A 20,957-nucleotide genomic window follows, 5' to 3' on the forward strand; every position below is an offset into this window, starting at 1 on the left:
TGACATTAGGCATATGATTTTTTTTATAAAGTAATTTTTATAAAAATGTAAATAAAAGAAAACAATTGAATCTATTTTTCAAACATCATAGACCTTTATAATGGCCTGCAGGCCGCGCGCGAACTCGTGAAGTATTAACTTGCCCACCTGCACCTCGTTGAGGCCCAGTTCCTCGGCCTCGGCGGCCTGCACCAGGATGCACTCGAGCAGCGCCACATTTACTGGCTGCTTGCACACATTTACCTCCTTGGGTGGCGTCAAAGGTTGGCTGGTGAAAAACAGCGATTGTCCTTGTACTGGGGCAGGCGGTAGCTTCTTAGTTGCAGTAGCAGTAGCCGCATTGGGTGGCGGCAACGTGATGATATTCTCTAGATCCAAGTCGGGCAGCTGCAGTATTTGCGCCGGCGTTGCGGCAGCGGGTGCCTGAGCACCAGCCCCAAATTGCTGACCGTTAAAAGCAGCAGAGCCAGGCGCCGGCTTCAAATGGATGTTGATGCCCGCCTTGGCCGCCGCAGCCGCTGCTTTGGCACTGAGAGCTGCGGCACGTTCCCGCTTGGTGGCCAGCGCCGTTTTCTTGGGCGGCGTCGCTACCGCCAGACGCTCCTCAGTATTGCGACAGCCTGCATTTGGATTGTAAATGTAGCCACTCTGCTTCAGGCTGCCATTGCAACTTACCAATGCATTTGCAGTAAATGGAACAAATCGCCATGGACTGATAGCAATCGCAGTAGTTCTTGATGCATTGCGAGCGCTTGCAGCAGCAACCTTTGGGCGCCTGTTGCTTCGGCTGACGCTTTGACTGCTCCTTGGAAAGGTAAAGCCCCGATCGTACCTGAGACATAATTTTTTAATTTCTCTAATAATTGCTGCTGCCTGTGACAGCGGCTGTCATTAAGTGAAATACTCTGTTTTCATATTGAACCAGGGTATATTCAGCTCTTTTTTGCCGTTAATAAACAAATGCGACCTATAAATTGCTAACGGAAATTAAAGCAGGCAGTAATTTAACGGTGTATATATAATGTAAGTTATGCCTAAATTAAAGTTTACACGACGAAAAATCGTGTTAATGCTTTATATGATAATAAATGTTTTTTTATTTGTTTATTTTTTCGTTTTCGCACTAGTAAATCTATTAAAGCTTAGTTAAAGTAATGTTTAAATATATTTTTATATATATTTATCTTGTATGTGTAATAAAGATAAAATTTGTTAAGTACCTTTCGTTTAACAAGTGTTAATAAGCTTTTGTTTTTTGTTTAACAAATAGTTAATCGTTGCTACATTTTCTATATATATATATATAAATGTATACATTATGGCATGGCTGATGATATTGTTGTTGTTCTTGTTGTTATTGATGTTATTAATAGTACTAATCGAAATCTAGAAAAAATGTAAAATAATTTGGCGCTGCTTACGACCAGGCCCTAGTTAATTTTTATCTATATATATATAGATATAAATTTATAAATATATATATATATATATATATATATATATATATATATATATATATATATATATATATATATATATATATATTGCTTGCACTTTATATAGAGTTTTACTTTTTGGCAGATACATAGATAATTGTTCTGGTTGCTATATAGGCATATAAGTAGTAGAAGACTTGTTAACAGTTAAGAAAGTAATTGAGTGGCAATTGCAATTGATTGCATTTAAAGTAAACGCACACCGAATGGAGGCCGCTCCATGGGGTAAGGCAACACATTGAATCGACGATATGAGTTATTCCGTGAACTAACTTCGACTTCCACTTCAACTTGAACTTCGATCACGAATTGTGCACGCATCAACGTCGGCCTCAACAAATCGTATTATTGAGCAGCTCATAACAGTTCTGCGCCGCACCCGCTGCCGCCGTCGCCGCCTCCTGGCGGGTCTTTAAGAAATTGCCCACCCAGTGGGCCGTCAGATCTAGATACTTGGTGCGCGAACCGGGATTGTAATCAAGGAAGCCGGCACGTGGCATCACCTCCTCGATTTGGCTGCCATCAGGCCAATTGTTGTAGCTGGCTATGTTGATGAATCCCACATGGTTCAATATAGCTGTGCGCCAGGCTACGCCATAGTACTGTAAGTTGAGGCAGGAAATACTTAGCTAGATGAGGACAATTAAGAGTGTGCAAATCGTAGCTGCCCGACTAGCAGTTACCCTATAATCAATTGCTATTGTTATCTTAACTAGATCTTAATTATATATATCTAGTAGCTCTAAGCGAAGTATAACTCATATATGAATAAGGAAAAGTATTCTATAAAGCTTGGTATATATATGTTTCTTCTCATATTTCTTAATACTGAATTATCTAAGATATACCAAAGAAACTCAAGCTGCAAATCGATACTTATCGATTGTATCTAGTTCTAGCTTATCTTTAGGACCAATCAGGCACACAAGTGGCACAAAGTTGAATACCAAATATAACATTCCTAATTTCTCAAATATTGAATTGAAGATTTTATGGATCCCAGCTGTAAATTCGATATATATCGATTTTAGTAAAAAGGCTAGAAAATTCTGCTTTACTCTAAATCTCTCTTTAAAAAGCAGATAATTACGTCTCAATCATACCCGCACTTGAACATAAGGACAATAATTACAGTGTATATCTAGGTAAAAGTGTCCACTTACCCGTCCATTGCTCCGGTGACGTTGAATATCCCCGTGACGTGGAAATTTATTGCGCTCCGCAAAGCCTGGACCCACCGTTGGCACAAACAACATTTTGTAGGAGAGCGCATAGGACTTGAGATATGACCAGTTCTTCCAGGTGCTGGCAAAGACAGCGCCATTGCTTGGCAATTTGCTGTAGAAGCCATCGAAGCACAAGCGACGCAGCACATCCGCATGACTCTTGAGCCTGAACAGACGAAATGAATAAGGCCATGGGAAGATCGAATGTTTGGCTTTCCTACCTGATGTGCCCAATGAACAATGCATCCAGCACGCGGCGTAGACCGCCTGCCTCTTTGTGCGCAGCCTGCTGTTCGGCCAGCTCCTGAACTGTGGGCCGGCACAGCTGGCGACCAAGACTCTCGCTTAGCTTATAGGCGTTGCTCACATAGAGTACGGGCAGCAAAGCCGCATGAGATTGACTCCACACGCGATAAAAGCCAGGCAGCTCCACATATGCCGCAATCTCCTGCAGCTGCTGACGTACAAACTCCAGCGTACGATTGCCCGCTACGCTCAGCTCAAAGGTGACGCTGAGATTATGCTGTGGAGCCAGCTCGAGGATTTGATGAAGCAGCGCCGGATCCGATGGCCGAACAAAGCTGAGTATGAGCACGCCAATGCCACAGCTTCGGATGTTATCAAAGTGCTGACCCAGCAGCTTGGCACTCGGCTTATACAAGCCCAAGGCCGGATAGAAAGCGGTATTCAGGATCTTCACTGGCTTTGGGGTGGTCAGCGGCAAAGCCACCTCATTGGGATGCTCTGGCTGCGGCAGTGGCGGTTTCTTGGACTTGTACCACGGCACAGGAGCCGTATAGAAAATGTGCACAGCTGTGGCCAGAGCATCGACAGTGGTGCGTGTCTGCTCCGCCTCGTTGTCCCGCTGCTGTTGCTTCACCTGCTGCAGACGATTCGCCATGATGCGCGACTTGATCTTCTGCTCGTCATACTTTTCCGGCACAATGACCCCATTTTCCCGACGAGACTGCAGCAGAGGAACAGGCTGCTCCTTTGGCTGCTGCTGCTGCAGTTGCTCCGACTGCGGTTGATAGGCGCGCGCAATGAAACGTTCGTCCAGCAAACGCTCAATGGTCGAACCATTTGGCCCCGCACTGCCCAGCAAAATGATGCAGGTGATCACAATCAGCGCCACAATCGTCACCAGCAACAGAATCTTCACCTTGCGACGCGTTTTTACATATTTCTTTAATAACATTTTGATGTACTCGATTTGCTCTTCACATTGTTTGGCCTATTGTCGTTTGTGCTAACTCTGTTCTTCCTCTTCTGTTTTTCGTTTTATACAACCACCGCACGTAATCCCGCAGCCGCCCCCGCTCCAGGACCTGCCCTTTAGTAACCCTACAACAGCCGGAAACTCAAGACGATTTGCGCATGTCCCAAAACGGACGCATAAAAAAATGAACTGGACAAGCAAGCGGAAGGATTAGATAATGTATTTGCTTTTCTATATCCAATTTTCCAATTTTTTTCGATGCGTTTTGCATGCAGTTTAAAAATTAAATTAAAAATGAAAATAAAACTAATTTATTACAATATTTAAATAAGAAAACGATTCTTTAAATAAAATACATTTTCAATATTCAATAATTGTGCTTGAAGGATTCCACGTTTCACCAGCAAAGGCTTCTTAGAAAGTTTCAAGTACAAAATACGATTTGCATGACATTTAAAGTCACTCGAACTTTCCCAGCTTGTGTAGATCTATTTTAAATTATATTCAGGTATTTTTGTACAGCAACACATTGATTGGATTGTATTTTTATTAGTTATAAAGTAAAGTTTATAAAAAATTGGTATCTTTTGTTAAATGTTAAGTATTTCAGATCTCCATGCGCTGTGACTAGCGTCCCTCAACTGCAAAAGTAAAAATTCAAACTTGTTAGATCAAAAACAAAATCGTAAATAAATTAAGAACTTACTATATGTAGATAAATCAATTTCCTCTGGTAGTTCACTAATGTTGACGTCGAAACGATCCTGTACTTCGTTAAGTATCTTGGCATCGTTCTCATCGGAGACAAAGGTAATGGCCAGACCTTTTGTACCGAAACGACCAGCACGTGCCACACGATGCAGATAAGTGTCTGAATCCTCAGGCATGTCATAGTTAAATACAATGTTCACACGTTCGATATCCATGCCTCGGCCAAACAGATTGGTGGCCACCAATATGCGTTTCTGGAAATCCTTGAATTGCTGATAACGATTCAAACGCTCATCCTGATTCATGCCGCGATGAATGCCAATGGCTGGGAAATTTTGTTCGGTCAGCAGCTGCGCCAGGGCCACACAACGTTGCACGGATTTTACAAAGATGACAACCTGAGGAGGAAATTAAAGCCATTAATGCATCTTATATAACAGTTAAGGATTATAGAGTCAAGACGCTAAGATATTACTTGATTGAACTCGAGCACATCGAGCAATTCGAACAGCTTCTTGTTCTTCTCATTTTCCTTCAGATTGACATAGTGCTGCTGCAGGCCGTGCAGCGTCAGCTTGGCTTCATCGTCGACGTACACCTCCATGGGCTATTAAAATATTGGAAATGGGTTTTGTTTGCATTTTAAGAGAAAAACAATTATGATTGACAAATGCGAATTGTAACTTAAGAAGCTAAGGTACGCCTACAAATTCTACATACGGCCACGCTAAAAACCATCATCATCAACTAGAGTATGTATGTACGGGTATTTAAATGTTGTTTGCTGCGGCCACGGCTGCGCCTCATCACCTCAAACTGCTGTGCGACAGGATAGCTAGCGCTCCATGTGAACATCAGTCGTATCAGTGGACGTATCGGAATCATCCGTTTTGAATGTGAGACAGTCGTGATTTTTTTACATTTTTGTAAACTTTTACAATGTTGATTGCGTTGCGATTTGAAATACGTATTCTTTGTTATATTTAGGTAGAGTTTGACATTGGCGTTTGAGAGTATCGCGTTTAACCATTTAAAAATGGTTTTTTGGCTTTTATGGGCAAAAGTTTGTATCTTTTATACGCATTTAGCGCGTTTTCGTTTGCAGTTAACGCGTTTAACCATTTAGAAAATGGTTTTTGATAGTTATGGGCAAGGATTTATTATATATGTTATACGCATGTAGCGCTTGCTCGGTTTAAAGTTACGCGGTTAACCATTTAGAAAATGGTGTTTAGCAATTATCAGCGAGATATCAGTAACGTTGAATCATTTCAGGACTCTCATTTACAATCAACGCGATTAAACCAGTTTCAATAATTTCACTAGTTTCAGGTATAAGGCAAAAAGTGTGACAATTGTTTTTTGGTAGTATTTAGGTTGATTTGAATGGCGTGCGTATTTTCGCAATATATTATTATAGCTAGTGGTCGTAATAGTAGTAGTAGTAGTGCGACGTAGATATTTACATCTTGCATAAACTTTTTGCAAACGGGACGAATCTCTTTGCTCAAAGTGGCGGAAAACATCATAACTTGTTTGCCGTGTGGTGTGCTACGGAAAATCTCCTGCACGTCGCGACGCATATCTGTTAGAAGCAAATAGAATATAATGTTAGCGATTTGATTTATATACATATGATATATATTTGTTAAAGCTTACCCAGTTGTTCTAACATCTTGTCGCATTCGTCCAGAACAAAGTGTTTCAAGTGTTTTAGGTTCAACTTCTTATTGCGAATGAGTGCCAAAATGCGTCCAGGTGTACCAACAACAATATGAGGTGTGCCATTCTTAAGAGTCTCCTCATCCTTTTGAATCGCCAGACCGCCAAAGAATACAGCAACCTAACCAAAAACCCAAAATTTAGACAAGTCCCATTAATAAATCATGGCATTTGTTGACTTACCTTAACTGTGGGCATATATTTGGAGAAACGTTCGTACTCCTTGCTTATTTGGAATGCCAGCTCTCGTGTATGACACATGACCAAAACGTGGCAGGTGTTATTATCAGATGGTTCCAGCTGTTGTAGTGTGGCAAGCACAAAAACAGCCGTCTTGCCCATACCGGACTTAGCCTGGCAAAGGATATCCATGCCAAGCACAGCTTGCGGTATACATTCATGCTGAACTGCAAGTACACATACACATAAATAACTGTTCACACGCACAACTGTACGCTTTTTACATACCTTCTGATGGATGCTCAAAGCCGCAATCAACAATTGCACGCAAAATCTCGGGCTTTAACAAAAAGTCACGGAAACCGGAACTGTGTATGGATACATAAGTTCCCTTAACATCTTTCTTTGGTGCTTCCTGATTCTCAACAGCAGTAGTCTCGTTCTGCTCCTCATCCTCGTAATCGAGAAGATCGTCATTATCAGCCATTTTTACTTATTTTTTTTTTAACTTTGTGCGTATATGCGTAGCAAGAACTGTTTTAAAATTCTGTAAAAAATGGCTCTTGTAAGTTAACTGTGTCTGTATGTGTCGTTGTAAATGCCGCGTTTTTATATGCCAAACCGGCATATGCTCTCCGCCATCTTGTTTTTCAGTACACTGAATCACACAGCGAAGGCTTACATTTTTTTGCGAAATATTTTTTTACGTATGCTTGTTTCTTCTTTTAATCATTGCTTATCAAATGCTTTTACCTTTTGTACGTTTCGTTATTTATTTATTCTTTTTTGGTTTGCCAAAAGTAATAAATATTCCTTAGCTTGATTGAAAAAGTTATACTGACATTAAATGTAACATCGATAATGCACAGAACAGTTTCAACTACTTTAATCGATATAGCTTTTCGATAGACGTCGGAGGCATAGATTCGATATATAAATATCAGGTTATCAAAATAATGTCGTACAATTCAACTCAACAACTTAAGAATATATTTTTGAAGATTATAACTGCATTGCATTTGCAATTTATAACGATTTAAAAAATATCACGGATTCAATTACGAACAGAGTTGCATGTGACAATTCGCGATAGTTACATTGATGCATAAAAATATCGATAGTGCTAGCGTCAGTCTACTTAACAGAAGTTTCACGTCGGCCGCGTTTTCTAAAGGCGATTTAATTTTTGTCGGACTTGTGCATCACATAAATAAATTGTAATAACCACGTAAGTTTCTTTACTATTTCAAGTGTCGTTAAATTGTTTTCTAAACCACGCGCAAACAGAGCTAGTGTGCAAATGAGTTTCAATGAGTAAGATTCCCTCTCAAAAGTTCCCATTGCGCTTGCCCCCCTGCAGCTGCAACAAAATGCCGCTGTGAAAAGGCAAATTGTGAATTAAAAACGCCATATTGTGCAATTCCACGCTACTAATTGTGTGTGCCGCAGCTAAAAACATTTTTGGGTTGAATGCTGTGTTTGTATTAAATATATATAACGGGCCTTTCGCCGCCGCACCCGCGTATTTTTACCCCACGCCCATAAACAAAACGCCGCAAAAAGTCACTCAATTGTTTTTTTTTTTTTCGTTCGTTCGCTTTAGTACAGTCGCTTGAGTGAAAAACTTGTGTTACACTCAGAGAGCAACGGCGGCAGAGAAACTCGTTTCGCTTTCATTGCGCTCTTTTATATTTTTCACTCGCGTTTGAAAAGAGTTTTTTATATTTCTTTTGATATTTCTGTTTCTGTTTGGAATTTTATCAGCCCATAGCGAACGATTGCGCGCAAAAATATTTCGAGCTAAAAGCATAAGCATAATAAGGTCAGTTTAAAGTCGGCTTTAGCAATCCATTTATTTGCATACTATTTATTTATGATTACATCTTGTTTTTTTTTTTGGCCAGTAGCAAGTGAACGTTAAAATGTCGTCTAAATCTCGACGCGCTGGCACCGCGACGCCGCAGCCCGGCAGCACCTCGACCCCTCGGCCTCCTTCATCTGGGCCACAGCAACAGACATCGACGTCGTCGTCGCAGTCGCAGCAGCAGGCAAGCAGCCCCACGCGCCATTCGCGCCTCGTGGAGAAGGTCGAGCTGCAGAATCTGAACGATCGTCTGGCCTGCTATATTGACCGTGTTCGTAACTTGGAGACGGAGAACTCACGTCTCACCATTGAGGTGCAGACCACACGTGACACCGTGACCAGAGAGACGACCAACATTAAGAATATTTATGAGACGGAACTGCTTGAGGCACGTCGCATGCTCGATGAGCTGGCACGTGAACGTGCGCGTTTAGAGATTGATACCAAGAGGCTGTGGGAGGAAAACGATGAGTTGACCACTCGTCTAGACAAGAAGACGAAGGAATGTAGCGCTGCTGAGGGTGAGTCTATATCCATATATGTATCAATCACAATAATTAACCCTCCACGCCATTTTAGCCAATGCCCGCATGAATGAGTCGCGTGCCAATGAGCTGAGCAATAAATATACGCAGGCCAGTGCTGATCGCAAGAAGGCCGTTGATGATTTAAATGAAGCGCTTAAGGAACTGGAGCGTCAACGCAAGCAGCTTGAGGACTCACGCAAGAATCTCGAACAAGAGACTCTGGCGCGTGTGGATCTGGAGAATAATATACAGAGCTTGCGTGAAGAGCTGTCGCTTAAGGATCAAGTCCACATTCAGGAGATAAATGAGTCACGACGCATACGTCAAACCGAATACAGTGAAATCGATGGCCGTCTTTCGTCCGAATATGAGGCAAAATTGCAGCAATCGTTGCAGGAGCTGCGCGCCCAGTATGAGGATCAAATGCGCAGCAACCGCGATGATATCGAATCCTTGTACGAGGCCGAGATACGTTCACTAAAGGAAGCGGCGTCCCGCACGCACAACTCGTCGCACAAGTCCATTGAGGAGTTGCGCAATTCACGCATACGTATCGATGGTCTCAATGCAAAACTCAATGATCTGGAGTCAACCAATGCCATGTTGAACTCGCGCATACGTGAGCTGGAACAGCAGCTGGACCATGAACGTGAACGCCATGCAAATGATATTGCAATGTTTGATAAGGAACTAAATCGTTTGCGCGAGGAGATGGCACACCAACTACAAGAATATCAGGATTTAATGGACATCAAGGTATAAATCTATAGAATTCAATCAGTATTTGTATCTAATACCTATTTTGCTTCATTCTAGGTCTCTTTGGACTTGGAAATCGCCGCATACGACAAGCTGCTCGTGGGTGAAGAAGCTCGTTTGAACATAACGCCCGCCAATTCGGCTACGGTGCAATCGTTCAGTCAATCGTTGCGTAGCTCACGTGCGACGCCCTCACGTCGTACCCCATCGGTTGCACTGAAGCGCAAACGTGCCGTTGTTGATGAATCAGAGGATCGCAGTGTATCCGACTTTTATGTATCGGCCAGTGCCAAGGGCAATGTGGAAATCAAAGAGATCGATGCCGATGGTAAATACGTTAAGCTGTACAACAAAGGCAACGAAGAGATCTCCATTGGTGGTTGGCAGCTACAGCGTTCAATTAACGATTCTGGACCAGCGACCACCTACAAGTTCCATCGTTCAGTGAAAATCGAGCCAAATGCCACGGTGACCGTTTGGTCATCCGATTCGAGGGCCACGCATGAGCCGCCATCAAACATCGTGATGAAGCAACAAAAGTGGATCACAGGCGACAATACAAAGACGACTCTGTTGAATGGCGATGGCGATACGGTTGCCAATATGGAACGAAACAAGCGTATTGTCTCCACACACGCCTCATCATCGCGTCTCAGTCGTCGTCGGAGCGTCAGCGCGGTTGATGGCAACGAGCAGCTGTACCATCAGCAGGGCGATCCCCTGCAGGCGGGCGAGAAGTGCGCGATTATGTAATAGCCAGCCAAGCATAAAGATAATAATATATACACAGCCAGACAAACACACACAAACAAACAAACCAACAAAAACCAGACAGAATTATATATTATCAGCTAAGTTATTAATTTTTTGTGGCTACCCTAAGTAGTGAGAGTGAAAAGAAAAGAAACTAAAGCCAAGCAGCAGTTACTACTAATTTATTCAATTGTAAAACTTGCAAGCAAAAGCAGTTCCATAACAATTTTAATGTCTACGATTCTTCCACATGTTCAATATATATAGTTTCTGTGCTTTAATCCCAATATATTCATTTTTCCCTCAATAATTGCTAATCCATCCTATGTGTGTTTATCAAAATGACAAATATTTAATTTACGTTACGTGTTTCAACTTCAAATTCAACAAAACCAACCAACTGCACCCACCCCCTTCCCACCTTCGTACAATCTAATTTAATAACAATAAGCATAATTTTTGTAAACTTTATTTGGTATATTTTAAATTTGATTTTTCTGTATGCCATATAGAATTTACAAAAAAAAATATTCAACTTTTATAATTTTTGTATTTGGGCATTCAAGTGCTTTGCAAATGCTGAGTTGACAGCATTTCCGATGCATTTGTATGAGCCACAACTCCAGCATATAAATATAAATAATAATAAATAGATATAGTTTTGTAAGCGGAATTAAAGAAACGACAAGCTCATGTTAAAACTAATTCATCGAAAATATCAATAAAAATCAGTAAAATTACAAGTTGTAACTAAAAATGTGAGCTGCCCCCTCCCCCCTTCCTTTTTAACATACACGTACATGTGTGTATCTTATGCTAAGCAATTTTTTTGTATTGATAAATATAATTCTATAGAACAGAAGAAAAAGAAAACGCAAAAATAGTTTAGCTGTGTGAGAAAAGAGCCTGGCAATATATTTTTAAAACGAGTCGAAATTTCATTGGTGCGCCTTTCCCTCCATAGGTGCTCAATAGAATGTTTTCTTTTTTGTTGTAGACTTTCGGCTGAACCGGTTTTTCCTGTAATAAAATAAAAAACAGCTCAACGTGGGTGTGTCCATGTCCATGTCAAACTACATATTCTAAAGAGAAATTATAAAAAATAACGTTTAAATTTTAAACTTAAGACTACATGTAACTGCTAAATAAATAAATATGTTTCATAAGAAGTTATTTTTACATTCATATCAAATAAGTTCAAGCTGCTGCTTAAAACTAAGCAGCCTTATTATAGGGCATATTATCTACTTTTGCTCACCTTTCTATGTTGAGTTATTTTTGGACATTGTATGTATGCATGTCACTTAAAAACACACTCAATTATGCTAACAGTCTGGCAACACTAGTCAGTTAATCCACTCAACATAAAATGCTCTCTCGCTCACAAATTAACATTCCATTTGACAGCAGCAGTTCATTCAACTGTTGTTGCTGCATATTCAACGCTATCTTTTTAGAGTATTTTTGTCTCTTTTCTTTTAGTTGACCATTGCGGTTGCCGCTAAAGTGACGCTGCAAGTAATAGCCGCGGATCACTGCGTTGTACCCCTTGGAGTTTTCCATCGCGATAACGCCTTTGCAAACCGCATCTCAAGGTTATATTGTTTGAATTGGAGCTAAGCGTATTCTCTTTATCGCTAAGAGCGCGTTCCGCACAATATGTGTATTGTATATAAATTGGCAGCCACATTGAAGCGGCGCCCACAGCTTGTTCGCCAGTCTCGTCGGCGATTCGTACGCTCTACACCTTACTGGAGCTGAGCGCTATCGTTGCGATTTCTAGTGTGTGCCTTTGTTTATTGTTTAATACGACGTTAAGTTTTTGTTTTTAAAAATCATTTTCGCTAACATTGTGCAGGTGAGTGGAGGTGAGCTGCTTTTGACCCTCAAGTGTCCGCATTAGAATTCAAGTGCGAATGTCGCTATCTATGCGGCTATCTCACTCGCTCTTAAGTAATTAAGAACGAAAGTGTTTGACTATAGTACGAGTTCGATAGGTTGAACTATCGGTTGAGGGCGTATTCAATTGTTTCGTTGATCTGGGCTTAAATAAGAGAAACTTCCATTGAGATAAAGAGAAATGTATTTATTAAGTGAAAAAGTTTTGTACAGTAAGAACTTACTATCTTTTTTTTACTGATATAGTATTTTAGAGATTGTAAAAAATCGTGATTATAGAATGAAGTTATTCATTTGTATGTGTCAAAAAGTATATTTGAAAATAATAGTCAAATAAATAATAACCCAACGAATGCTCGCTGTAACTTGCCTAAAATTGGGCAATGAACCCTTAATCTATGGTTACTATATATGTACTGTTTGCTTATCTCCAATATGTAGGCTAGATCTAATCAGACCTTATCAATGTGCTCTAAAATACTGCATAGAAGTAAAAAGTTTATTTAGTTTACATTTCACGATTTCAGTAATAAATAATAAAAATGCGTTTGATCATCTTGGAGACAAGCAAATCGGTGGGCAGTTGGTCGGCCAAATATGTGACTAAACGGATCAACGATTTCAAACCGGGACCCGATAAGTAAGTGGAAAACCTTATCAACTTGCTCTTATTATAATCTCTCTCTCTCTCTCTCTCTGTAGATACTTTGTTTTGGGCTTGCCCACAGGTAGCACCCCATTGGGTATGTACAAAGAGCTGATTGAGTTCTATAAGCAGGGCAAGGTCTCCTTTCGTTATGTGAAAACTTTCAATATGGATGAGTATGTGGGTGAGTGCTTGCAATTCTCTGTTATCACTCACCTTAAGAGAGCTAAAGTTATGGGTGCTTTTTAGGTCTGCCGCGTGACCATCCGGAGAGCTATCACTACTTCATGTGGCACAATTTCTTCAAGCACATTGACATTGAGCCGGCGAATGTGCACATACTGGATGGCAATGCCAAGGACTTGGTCGCCGAGTGCAATTTGTTTGAGCAGCAGATTAAAGAAGCGGGCGGCGTCGAGCTATTCATTGGCGGCATAGGACCCGATGGACACATTGCCTTCAATGAGCCGGGCTCGTCGTTGGTGTCGCGTACACGTGTCAAGACTCTGGCGCAGGATACGCTGGAAGCCAATGCCCGTTTCTTTGACAACGACATGAGCAAAGTACCCAAGCAGGCGTTGACTGTGGGAGTGGGTACGGTCATGGACTCAAAAGAGGTTATGATTCTAATAACGGGCGCTCACAAAGCATTTGCGTTGTACAAGGCCATCGAGGAGGGCGTCAATCATATGTGGACAGTCAGCGCCTTCCAACAGCATGCGAACACCTTGATGATCTGCGATGAGGATGCCACGCTGGAGTTACGTGTGAAGACGGTTAAATATTTCAAGGTATGCGCGGCGCAGGTGCAATTGTAGTTCTATTGTAATATAGAGATAACAGATATGGCTTGTCAAGGTGCTGGTTTTGTTTACCTTAACTCAAATGGTGTACATTATCGACATGGTTGCTTTTACTTCCTCTTTCCGGTGGGCTTGCTAAGTTTTATGACTATGGAATGTAGATTCCGCTAATGTCTGGTTGGCATTTGTTTTCCCATCAATTCACAGGGCATACTCAGAGATTCAAATGCAGCTGACGCCCAGGATGCTCACACAAACTGTGAATGTAATGTATAGCCCAAATGATTGTGCCTCAATGATATTAAGTTGGTATATTTTATAATAAATGAAAGACAAAAGACTGCGCAAAGCAATTTTGTATGCAAGTCTCAAAATACATGCATTATAGATATATAAATATGTTGTACTTAAGCTAAATATTTTTATTATTATACATTCAGCAAACAATTGCGTGAAAATAAGTTTAATACATAATGAAGAACAAACAAAACTAAGGTAAAATTAAGCAAGTGAGAATATATCTGTTAGATTTGTTTTTGAAAATTTATATTAAGAAAATTTAAAATAATTTTTAAGAATTGTGGCGCTCAGATTACAGAAGGTAAATTCAATTATATTCAGTATGTATATTGCTAATGATAATGTTTAGAGGAGTTAAGAGTGAAGAAGATATATAGATATATCTTTATATATTTTTATGTTCTAAAGATCATATATAGAAGTAGTAAAAGCATAAATATTTTTTTAAACAATTTCAAAAACAAAAATTAGCACTAAAACGATTTTAAAATATTTTATTAGTATTATTTCATTATAAATATAAGTATTTTTGTATAAATCGTAGTTGAATGATAAGTAATTGACAGAATATTATTGTTTAAAATCGTGTATAGGTATTGCGCTTCTCGCTTCAAAAGGATTTGTGTGTGAAATACTTTCAATCACAATACATTCAAATTGAATCTTTATGTATATTATCTTGAATTTATAATAGAATAGAGTTGAAAATATTAGAATACAGTTTTCAATATTGTTTCTAATAACTATCCAAAAAAAATTAAATATGTTTTATGTATGTATAACAAAAATATAGGATTATCAACCAAGTTAGTTTATTAAGAAGTTAGAATATCAATTTTATATAGTACTTTATAAGTCTAAGAAATATATAGCAGAGTATATTACGCTAGTACAAATCTACATTTTATATGAGATAACTAGTGCAAGTACTGAATATTTTCCATTTTGTTTTTCAGAGTTTGATGGATGTGCACTCGCAGCTGATAGAACAGGGAAAGACATAAACCTAGCCGAGCAGCTCACCCAAGCTGGATTCCACCAACACGATAATAACAAATGCAATTTGTGTTTGCTTTCTTATGCAATTTATTTGTTCTATTTACTATTTATGCTAATGTTTATAACAAAAGACAATGTCTCTATTTTTATACAATATTAAAAAGACTTAATTAACAACAGCTGCGGCCCAAGATCTGTTTGTCCGTGTAGACGAACTCCTCGTGATCCTCGATCAGTCGAAACAGCTGCTTGGCATAGTAAATGGAACGCACCGACTCCTCCAATATGAGCTGATGGTTCTGTCCAGCTCGACGCACTTGCTCGTGCAGGAACATGGCCTCCAAGCGCTTGGCACGCTGCGTCAGCTGGCAGGCTTCGTTGCTGCGCAGGCGCTGCTGGCCTTCGTTCAGCCGACCCTCGACAGCGTGCTGATGGCGTGCAGCAGTGTGATGATAGCGACAGATATCGCTGATGACCGTCGCGTTCACATTGTAGATGCCCTCGGTGGCATTGATGATGCTCTGGCAGATGGCCGACGCGCCGATCATCTCACGCTTCACATTCTCACGTATCAGTTGCTGGAGTACAAATTGCCTGGCCACCTTCAAATAGCCGCGTCGTATGTGTCGCCTTCCAATCTTCGGGCGCATTGGTTTGAAGTTGAACACCTGTGTGCCCCACACCTGGCCACGCACGCTGCTTGTCGCTTTGCGTTTTCGTTGCGTCTCGCGGAACAGCTGACGCTTGACACGCTGCAGGCTGGCATTTCGTACACTCAGTCGCTCCGGCTGCAGGCACATGTTGACCTGATGCCAGAGCTCCTGCTGGGTGCACACCAAGGTGTTGGGCGCCCAGTTGAGCTTGTGCACCAGCCCATTGATGATGTACAACTGCCGGATGCACTCGTTGAGGAAGCTGCGCTTGGTGGGACTCTGATAGTTGGGCGGATTGCTAATGATGTAATGATCGCGCTTGTAGACCACACAATATCCACTCTCGCCCTCCAACATGCCCGAATATTGGTACACAACCAGCTGCTGGTCGGTGTAGTCGATCGGCGAATTGAAGATTAAAAGCTGATTCTCAGCCTCCATCGGAGTGCGGAACATCAACAATTGCGTCGTCTTGCGGTCCATTGCCAACAGGAGTTGAGAAGCGAATGCTGCGGTTCGGCAAGTGTTAACCATTTTATATATTCAGCAGGTAGTTTTGCCCTAGGCAGGCTTTTGGCCAATGGGCCCAGGGCTCTGCCCGCAACCCACAAAATCTTGCGTGTCTTAACTTGTTGCTCAGGTATACGCAATGGAAGTTAGGTAAAACTAACGTAGAATTTGGATAAGACAACTTTACAATTGCCTCTAGTTCTGGTCGTAGTTGACCTAACTTTGGAAATAAATTCAAGTTTTATAGGTTAGGTAGCAACTTTTGAGGTTAGGTCATAATAGCTCGTATAAACACTGAGGATTTGCCGGATTTTGTGAAATTTCAAAACTGTTTTGCTTACTATAAATGTAAATAGCTAGATCTTGCCTATTGTAACACCTGCGCTTGACTTAACCAACCTGTTTGATATTCACTTTTGAGGTTAGGGCAAACTGTTGCGCTTCGATTTTGAGCAAAATTTGCTTGAATTAAAAAAACGATCAGTACTTGTATATTTATATAAAAGAGAGACTGGATTAATTTGTAATTAGATACAAACCTTGAGGTTAGTTAGTCACGCTTTTAGAATTTTAAAATACCGAAAGAAGTTTAAGAGAACTGAGCTTATCTTTATCTGCTGTTTCATCAGGAGTTTTGGACTCCTCGTTAACATATTAAGAACAAATCTTTGAGTTTTGAATATTAAGTTCTTAAATACAATATATTCTTAAATATTATATATACAATATAAAATCGTATACAATTTGGATCTATGCTTGATTTATATTAGATTTATGTAAGGCATTAACTAATTCTTGATTATTTATAAGAAACTCAAAGGTACAGTCAAAGATTCTACACAAATCCAATCCTCGTAACAGTTCTTGCACTTCATGATAATTTGAATAGCAAGAAAGAAGTAGAGGAAGATTAAGCATTTGATAGGGTTAAATAGAGTTTCCGGCAATTTAATTTTCCTAAATAGTTTCTATGTGAGACGCAGTCTGAAAAACTTAAGTTCAAGAAGCTGAGTCTATCATATAATTTTTTTTTTATTTTTTTATTTGCTGTTTTTATTTGCCATCTGTCTTATATTAGACAATAAACAAATTTGTTAAATATAAGAAAAATGGCTTTAAGGTTTTTCAAAATATTCCTCATGGAAGTCTTTAAGCTTCAGCATTCCTTGAAACCCTCTTGATACTCCGAAGTGTATACCTTAAATGTTGCAGCATTTAAGCATTTCTTCAGGTGTTAACAAACTCACAGTTCGCATAGTATTTGTGATGTGTGGAAAGGAAATAAAGGAATTAATAGATGCCAAATCAGGACCGCATTTCATCTTTTGCGTGCTATATCTCGTCTTAGATTTATGAATAAGAAAACATATTTGTCTCTATTCTGAATAGAGTTTTTTTTAGTAACTGCTTAATTAACATTTGACTATTGATAGTTCGTATAGTTATATAATTTGCTTCGAAAACTTATCGACTCAGCAGGCATACGAATTAGTCTAAACGAAGTTTGTTCACAGCACTCTGTAGCTAACATACAATCATTTGAATATATATAACAGTATATAGAGAAAGTGAAGAATTCGCGTCTTAATAAATATTGCTGCAGTAATCGTGCTCCAGAGGTATGGAAAAACATATGTAGATATATAGAGAGAGATACAAACGAGTAGATATGCATATGCATAACAATAAAACTTATTAGCTATAAAATAGGTCTGGTCTATAAGAAAGATAGTTTTTGGCACATATTTCGGGTATTTTTGTTGGTAAGCGTGTGCTAATCCCAGACCAGGTGTTGCCAAATGTCGTGACCGTAGTCATAGGTAGCTCCCGTCTACCTGTTGTACCTGCATAAGTATCTAATCCTTTTTCCAGCCCATATCGTGTATAGTATAAATATATATATTATATATATCGGGTTTGACAAGTTTGCAGCTGTCAGTGGCATTTGAGCTGGCGAGGCACGAAGATCAATTAACGCGCAACATGGGCAATGTACTGGAAGCGAAAATATCCTGTGACAAGCCGGTGGCCGTGGTCCAACCCATGCCAGTGGCTGAGGAATCGGTGTCTCACGAGGACGAGGCAGAGGCGTATCCCAAGGCAAACGTTAGCTTGCATTTGTTTCATTATCGCCAGCAAATGGCGCTCAAGGATCAGCATGTGGTCAAGTGGGCCACCTCGAAGCTGCTGCTCACCGAGGAGCTGCTCAAGCAGCAGGAGCTCTCCCAGCAGTACCAGCAGAAACTCGAGCTGTCAGAGTTGCGTATGGATGAGGAAGATGATGCTGCCTGGGCGGAGCGCCAATTGGCCATATTAACCGACGACGAGGACGATTCAGAGAATGCTGAGAATCTGGCGCCCATAGACCAAGGATTGGGCACCGAACTCAGCCATCTAATCAAGTACAGACTAAAGCTGCGCAACACCATCGTCGAGGTGGCCCAGGAGAAGATGCGCAAGCGGGAGAAGACGAAACTGAAGCGTTTGAAACGCCGCACGCTCATCTCCTCGAAGAAGCCCAGCAACAAGGACAAGCATCGACGGTCATATTAAGAGTTAAAGTTCGATTTATATTTTTTGTACATATATTCAGCATATACTTCATATATGTAATTGCAATCAGTTATAGTTAATATTCTTATTCCTAGTAATATTTATAAACATAGAAGTTCCCCATTAAAATGACAATTTAAACTTAAGCTTTAAACTTAAAGTCCAATGTTTTTTCTACCCAATTATTTTCGACTTGAATCAAAGTCGGGCAAAGTCGCAAAGTTCAATGTGCTCCTGTCCCAGGACACGACCGCGTAACCCTTATTGCATAATTAAAAGCCTCAATTGGCGACCGTCAATGCTAATTGGCGATTGGCCATTGCCACGTGGCGTTGCACCGGACAGTTTCCAGCCTCCACTTTGATGAGATCAAGGACCTTTGATGCCTAATTGACTTACATTTTGTTTGAGAGGAACTTGGCTGTAGACGATAGAGGCAGAGTCCGAAATAGAAACGGGGTAATAGACTCAGCTGTGAGCTTAAAATTGGAGATATGTGTTTATTTATTAGGTAGTTTTTTAATCAAATTTTGCTATTTATCCTCTATCCACAATTCAGTCTTCCCATTTAAAAATCTAGTAGCAAAATGTTTTGACTTTAAAAACTAATTGAAAAGTCAATTCGATTTAAATAAAATCTAATCTATGCTTCATTTGTAAGAAAAAATATCTAATAATTATTTTCCTTTCTTTAAAAATGGAGTGTATATTTAATATGTTTTTAAAAAAATTAAAAAAGTAAATAAAATAAAATTAATTAGTCTTTGAGTAACAAACATTTTTTTAACAATTTAATTTTCAGTTAAAAAAATATGTGATTTTATATTGACTTTAAAAACACGATTCTATCCTTTATTTTTTCATTTTCTTTAAAATTTGAAAAGAAACTTAAAAATATTTTCAAAAATTAAATTAAAACGTTATAGAATTTTTAAGTAAATTAGAAAGATTATTTTTCAAAAATATTGAAGACAATGGTTCACTCTGAGTTCTATTGTGGAGCACTTTAAGCTATGAGCCTCAATATTCCTTTCTTACTTTCAATGTATCTATGTAACTCTGAGGTATTATCTAAATTTCTATACATATCCATATATATTATTTCTACATACATAATTTCAATAAATCTTTATAAATTATGACCAGTGCATGGCTTCCGTTAGGCATGCAACCAAAATTAGTCACAGTTCGAGCCATTAATAAATTGGCTTCTGAGCAACAGGAAATGGGAAACCGGCACAGCAATTTATGGAGTCGAAGTCCTTAGGGGTAGCTCCATAGAAAAGTGAGCTCATACAGCTAAGCTTGAGCAATTAATACAAAAAAAAAATAATATGTTTTATCAAAAATTATGAAAAAATTTAATTAAAGCAAAATACTTGGCGCTTCCGTCTGCACAACAATTAAGACACAAACACACACATGGGTGTGTGTATACGAGTGTGTTTGGGGTGTGTGTGTGGTCCAGTCATAGCTGGAGAAGTCCCCAAACACTGCCACCCTCTGGAATTTGACATCTCTTTTGTTGTGGTTGTTGGCATATTCTGAAAAAGGGGAAATGGGGTAATATGGACTGAAGCGAGTGTATGTAACGGGCAGGGAAGGGCATAGAGAGAAGCGCAGATCCATGAGACTTGATTATGAACTAGGAGCTAACAACTAGTTTCAACTTTATACATCAACTTGAGATTTGGAGATTGCCCCGCTTCGATGGCTCGTCTAACTAAGATTGCTAAGAACATATTACCTCAAATACAATAGCTTAAACAAATTTACGCTTTCTTTTCGATATCTACAACCAGTTTAATTTATATCGATAAAAATCGATTTGCTGATTTGGTTTTTTAGTCATATCTCGAAGACTCTAAGAGCTAGAAACCTTAAATTTAATATGTAACTCCTTCTAAATAATACTCATATTAGGAATATTCCCTTTTTGGGATACCCTACTTAGTTTGTATATTGAAATTTGGCTTGTGGGTACTCGTAAAGCGTATCCCATAGCTAAAAATTCTAGTTAATCGAGGTGTGAACTTTGGTCAAAAACCATTAAGGCCTACATGAAGGCATTTCCCATTTTTTTGAGCTAAGGTCCGCAGAGTATTTGCTAGTCCGACACACCCTACTTGTTGCTATT

General features: G+C 39.7%; 7 protein-coding genes across 16 annotated transcripts; 3 read left to right on the forward strand and 4 right to left on the reverse strand.

The window, feature by feature from the left end:
- Positions 1-69: 69 nt before the first annotated feature.
- Positions 70-961, reverse strand: LOC111599205 (protein lin-54 homolog). Its single transcript, XM_023314801.2, has 2 exons — positions 676-961; positions 70-620 (listed from the first exon to the last, which is right to left on the reverse strand). Exons 1-2 carry the CDS (start codon positions 839-841, stop codon positions 79-81), a joined length of 708 nt encoding a protein of 235 aa, XP_023170569.1. The 5' UTR covers positions 842-961; the 3' UTR covers positions 70-78.
- A 577-nt stretch (positions 962-1,538) lies between these two features.
- Positions 1,539-4,139, reverse strand: LOC111599198 (glycoprotein endo-alpha-1,2-mannosidase). Its single transcript, XM_023314789.2, has 3 exons — positions 2,944-4,139; positions 2,660-2,888; positions 1,539-2,098 (listed from the first exon to the last, which is right to left on the reverse strand). The coding sequence occupies exons 1-3, from the start codon at positions 3,918-3,920 to the stop codon at positions 1,829-1,831; spliced, it is 1,476 nt and encodes a 491-aa protein (XP_023170557.1). The 5' UTR covers positions 3,921-4,139; the 3' UTR covers positions 1,539-1,828.
- Positions 4,140-4,452: 313 nt separating this feature from the next.
- On the reverse strand, positions 4,453-7,420 carry LOC111599200 (ATP-dependent RNA helicase WM6). Its single transcript, XM_023314791.2, has 8 exons — positions 7,308-7,420; positions 6,843-7,101; positions 6,558-6,781; positions 6,312-6,495; positions 6,119-6,237; positions 5,128-5,259; positions 4,648-5,050; positions 4,453-4,582 (listed from the first exon to the last, which is right to left on the reverse strand). The coding sequence occupies exons 2-8, from the start codon at positions 7,039-7,041 to the stop codon at positions 4,569-4,571; spliced, it is 1,275 nt and encodes a 424-aa protein (XP_023170559.1). The 5' UTR covers positions 7,042-7,101; positions 7,308-7,420; the 3' UTR covers positions 4,453-4,568.
- A 144-nt stretch (positions 7,421-7,564) lies between these two features.
- LOC111599196 (lamin Dm0) lies at positions 7,565-11,490 on the forward strand. 3 transcript variants are annotated; one of them, XM_023314785.2, is made up of 5 exons: positions 7,566-7,782; positions 8,319-8,376; positions 8,462-8,939; positions 8,998-9,701; positions 9,762-11,490. In XM_023314785.2, exons 3-5 carry the CDS (start codon positions 8,477-8,479, stop codon positions 10,455-10,457), a joined length of 1,863 nt encoding a protein of 620 aa, XP_023170553.1. In that variant the 5' UTR covers positions 7,566-7,782; positions 8,319-8,376; positions 8,462-8,476; the 3' UTR covers positions 10,458-11,490. The 3 variants fall into 3 exon arrangements, with proteins under 3 accessions (XP_023170555.1, XP_023170554.1, XP_023170553.1); XM_023314787.2 differs by lacking the exon at positions 8,319-8,376 and having other exon boundaries at positions 7,565-7,782; positions 8,459-8,939; XM_023314786.2 differs by lacking the exon at positions 8,319-8,376 and having other exon boundaries at positions 7,565-7,782.
- A 594-nt stretch (positions 11,491-12,084) lies between these two features.
- LOC111599203 (glucosamine-6-phosphate isomerase) lies at positions 12,085-15,190 on the forward strand. 6 transcript variants are annotated; one of them, XM_023314794.2, is made up of 7 exons: positions 12,085-12,325; positions 12,884-12,996; positions 13,059-13,186; positions 13,252-13,793; positions 13,861-13,931; positions 14,013-14,070; positions 15,062-15,189. In XM_023314794.2, exons 2-7 carry the CDS (start codon positions 12,899-12,901, stop codon positions 15,107-15,109), a joined length of 945 nt encoding a protein of 314 aa, XP_023170562.1. In that variant the 5' UTR covers positions 12,085-12,325; positions 12,884-12,898; the 3' UTR covers positions 15,110-15,189. The 6 variants fall into 6 exon arrangements, with proteins under 6 accessions (XP_023170562.1, XP_023170561.1, XP_023170566.1 ...); XM_023314793.2 differs by having other exon boundaries at positions 12,086-12,315; XM_023314796.2 differs by having other exon boundaries at positions 12,164-12,239; positions 15,062-15,190.
- A 74-nt stretch (positions 15,191-15,264) lies between these two features.
- On the reverse strand, positions 15,265-16,360 carry LOC111599201. Its single transcript, XM_023314792.2, has one exon. The coding sequence runs from the start codon at positions 16,289-16,291 to the stop codon at positions 15,275-15,277; it is 1,017 nt and encodes a 338-aa protein (XP_023170560.1). The 5' UTR covers positions 16,292-16,360; the 3' UTR covers positions 15,265-15,274.
- A 1,427-nt stretch (positions 16,361-17,787) lies between these two features.
- LOC111599160 lies at positions 17,788-18,937 on the forward strand. 3 transcript variants are annotated; one of them, XM_023314732.2, is made up of 2 exons: positions 17,788-17,886; positions 18,200-18,937. In XM_023314732.2, exon 2 carries the CDS (start codon positions 18,251-18,253, stop codon positions 18,818-18,820), a length of 570 nt encoding a protein of 189 aa, XP_023170500.1. In that variant the 5' UTR covers positions 17,788-17,886; positions 18,200-18,250; the 3' UTR covers positions 18,821-18,937. The 3 variants fall into 3 exon arrangements, with proteins under 3 accessions (XP_023170500.1, XP_023170502.1, XP_023170501.1); XM_023314734.2 differs by having other exon boundaries at positions 17,789-17,886; positions 18,193-18,937; XM_023314733.2 differs by having other exon boundaries at positions 17,798-17,886; positions 18,140-18,937.
- The last annotated feature ends 2,020 nt before the right edge of the window (positions 18,938-20,957 follow it).

Source organism: Drosophila hydei, unplaced genomic scaffold (assembly GCF_003285905.1).
Source record: "Drosophila hydei strain 15085-1641.00,03,60 unplaced genomic scaffold, DhydRS2 tig00008114-arrow-pilon, whole genome shotgun sequence".
NCBI lineage: Eukaryota > Metazoa > Arthropoda > Insecta > Diptera > Drosophilidae > Drosophila > Drosophila hydei.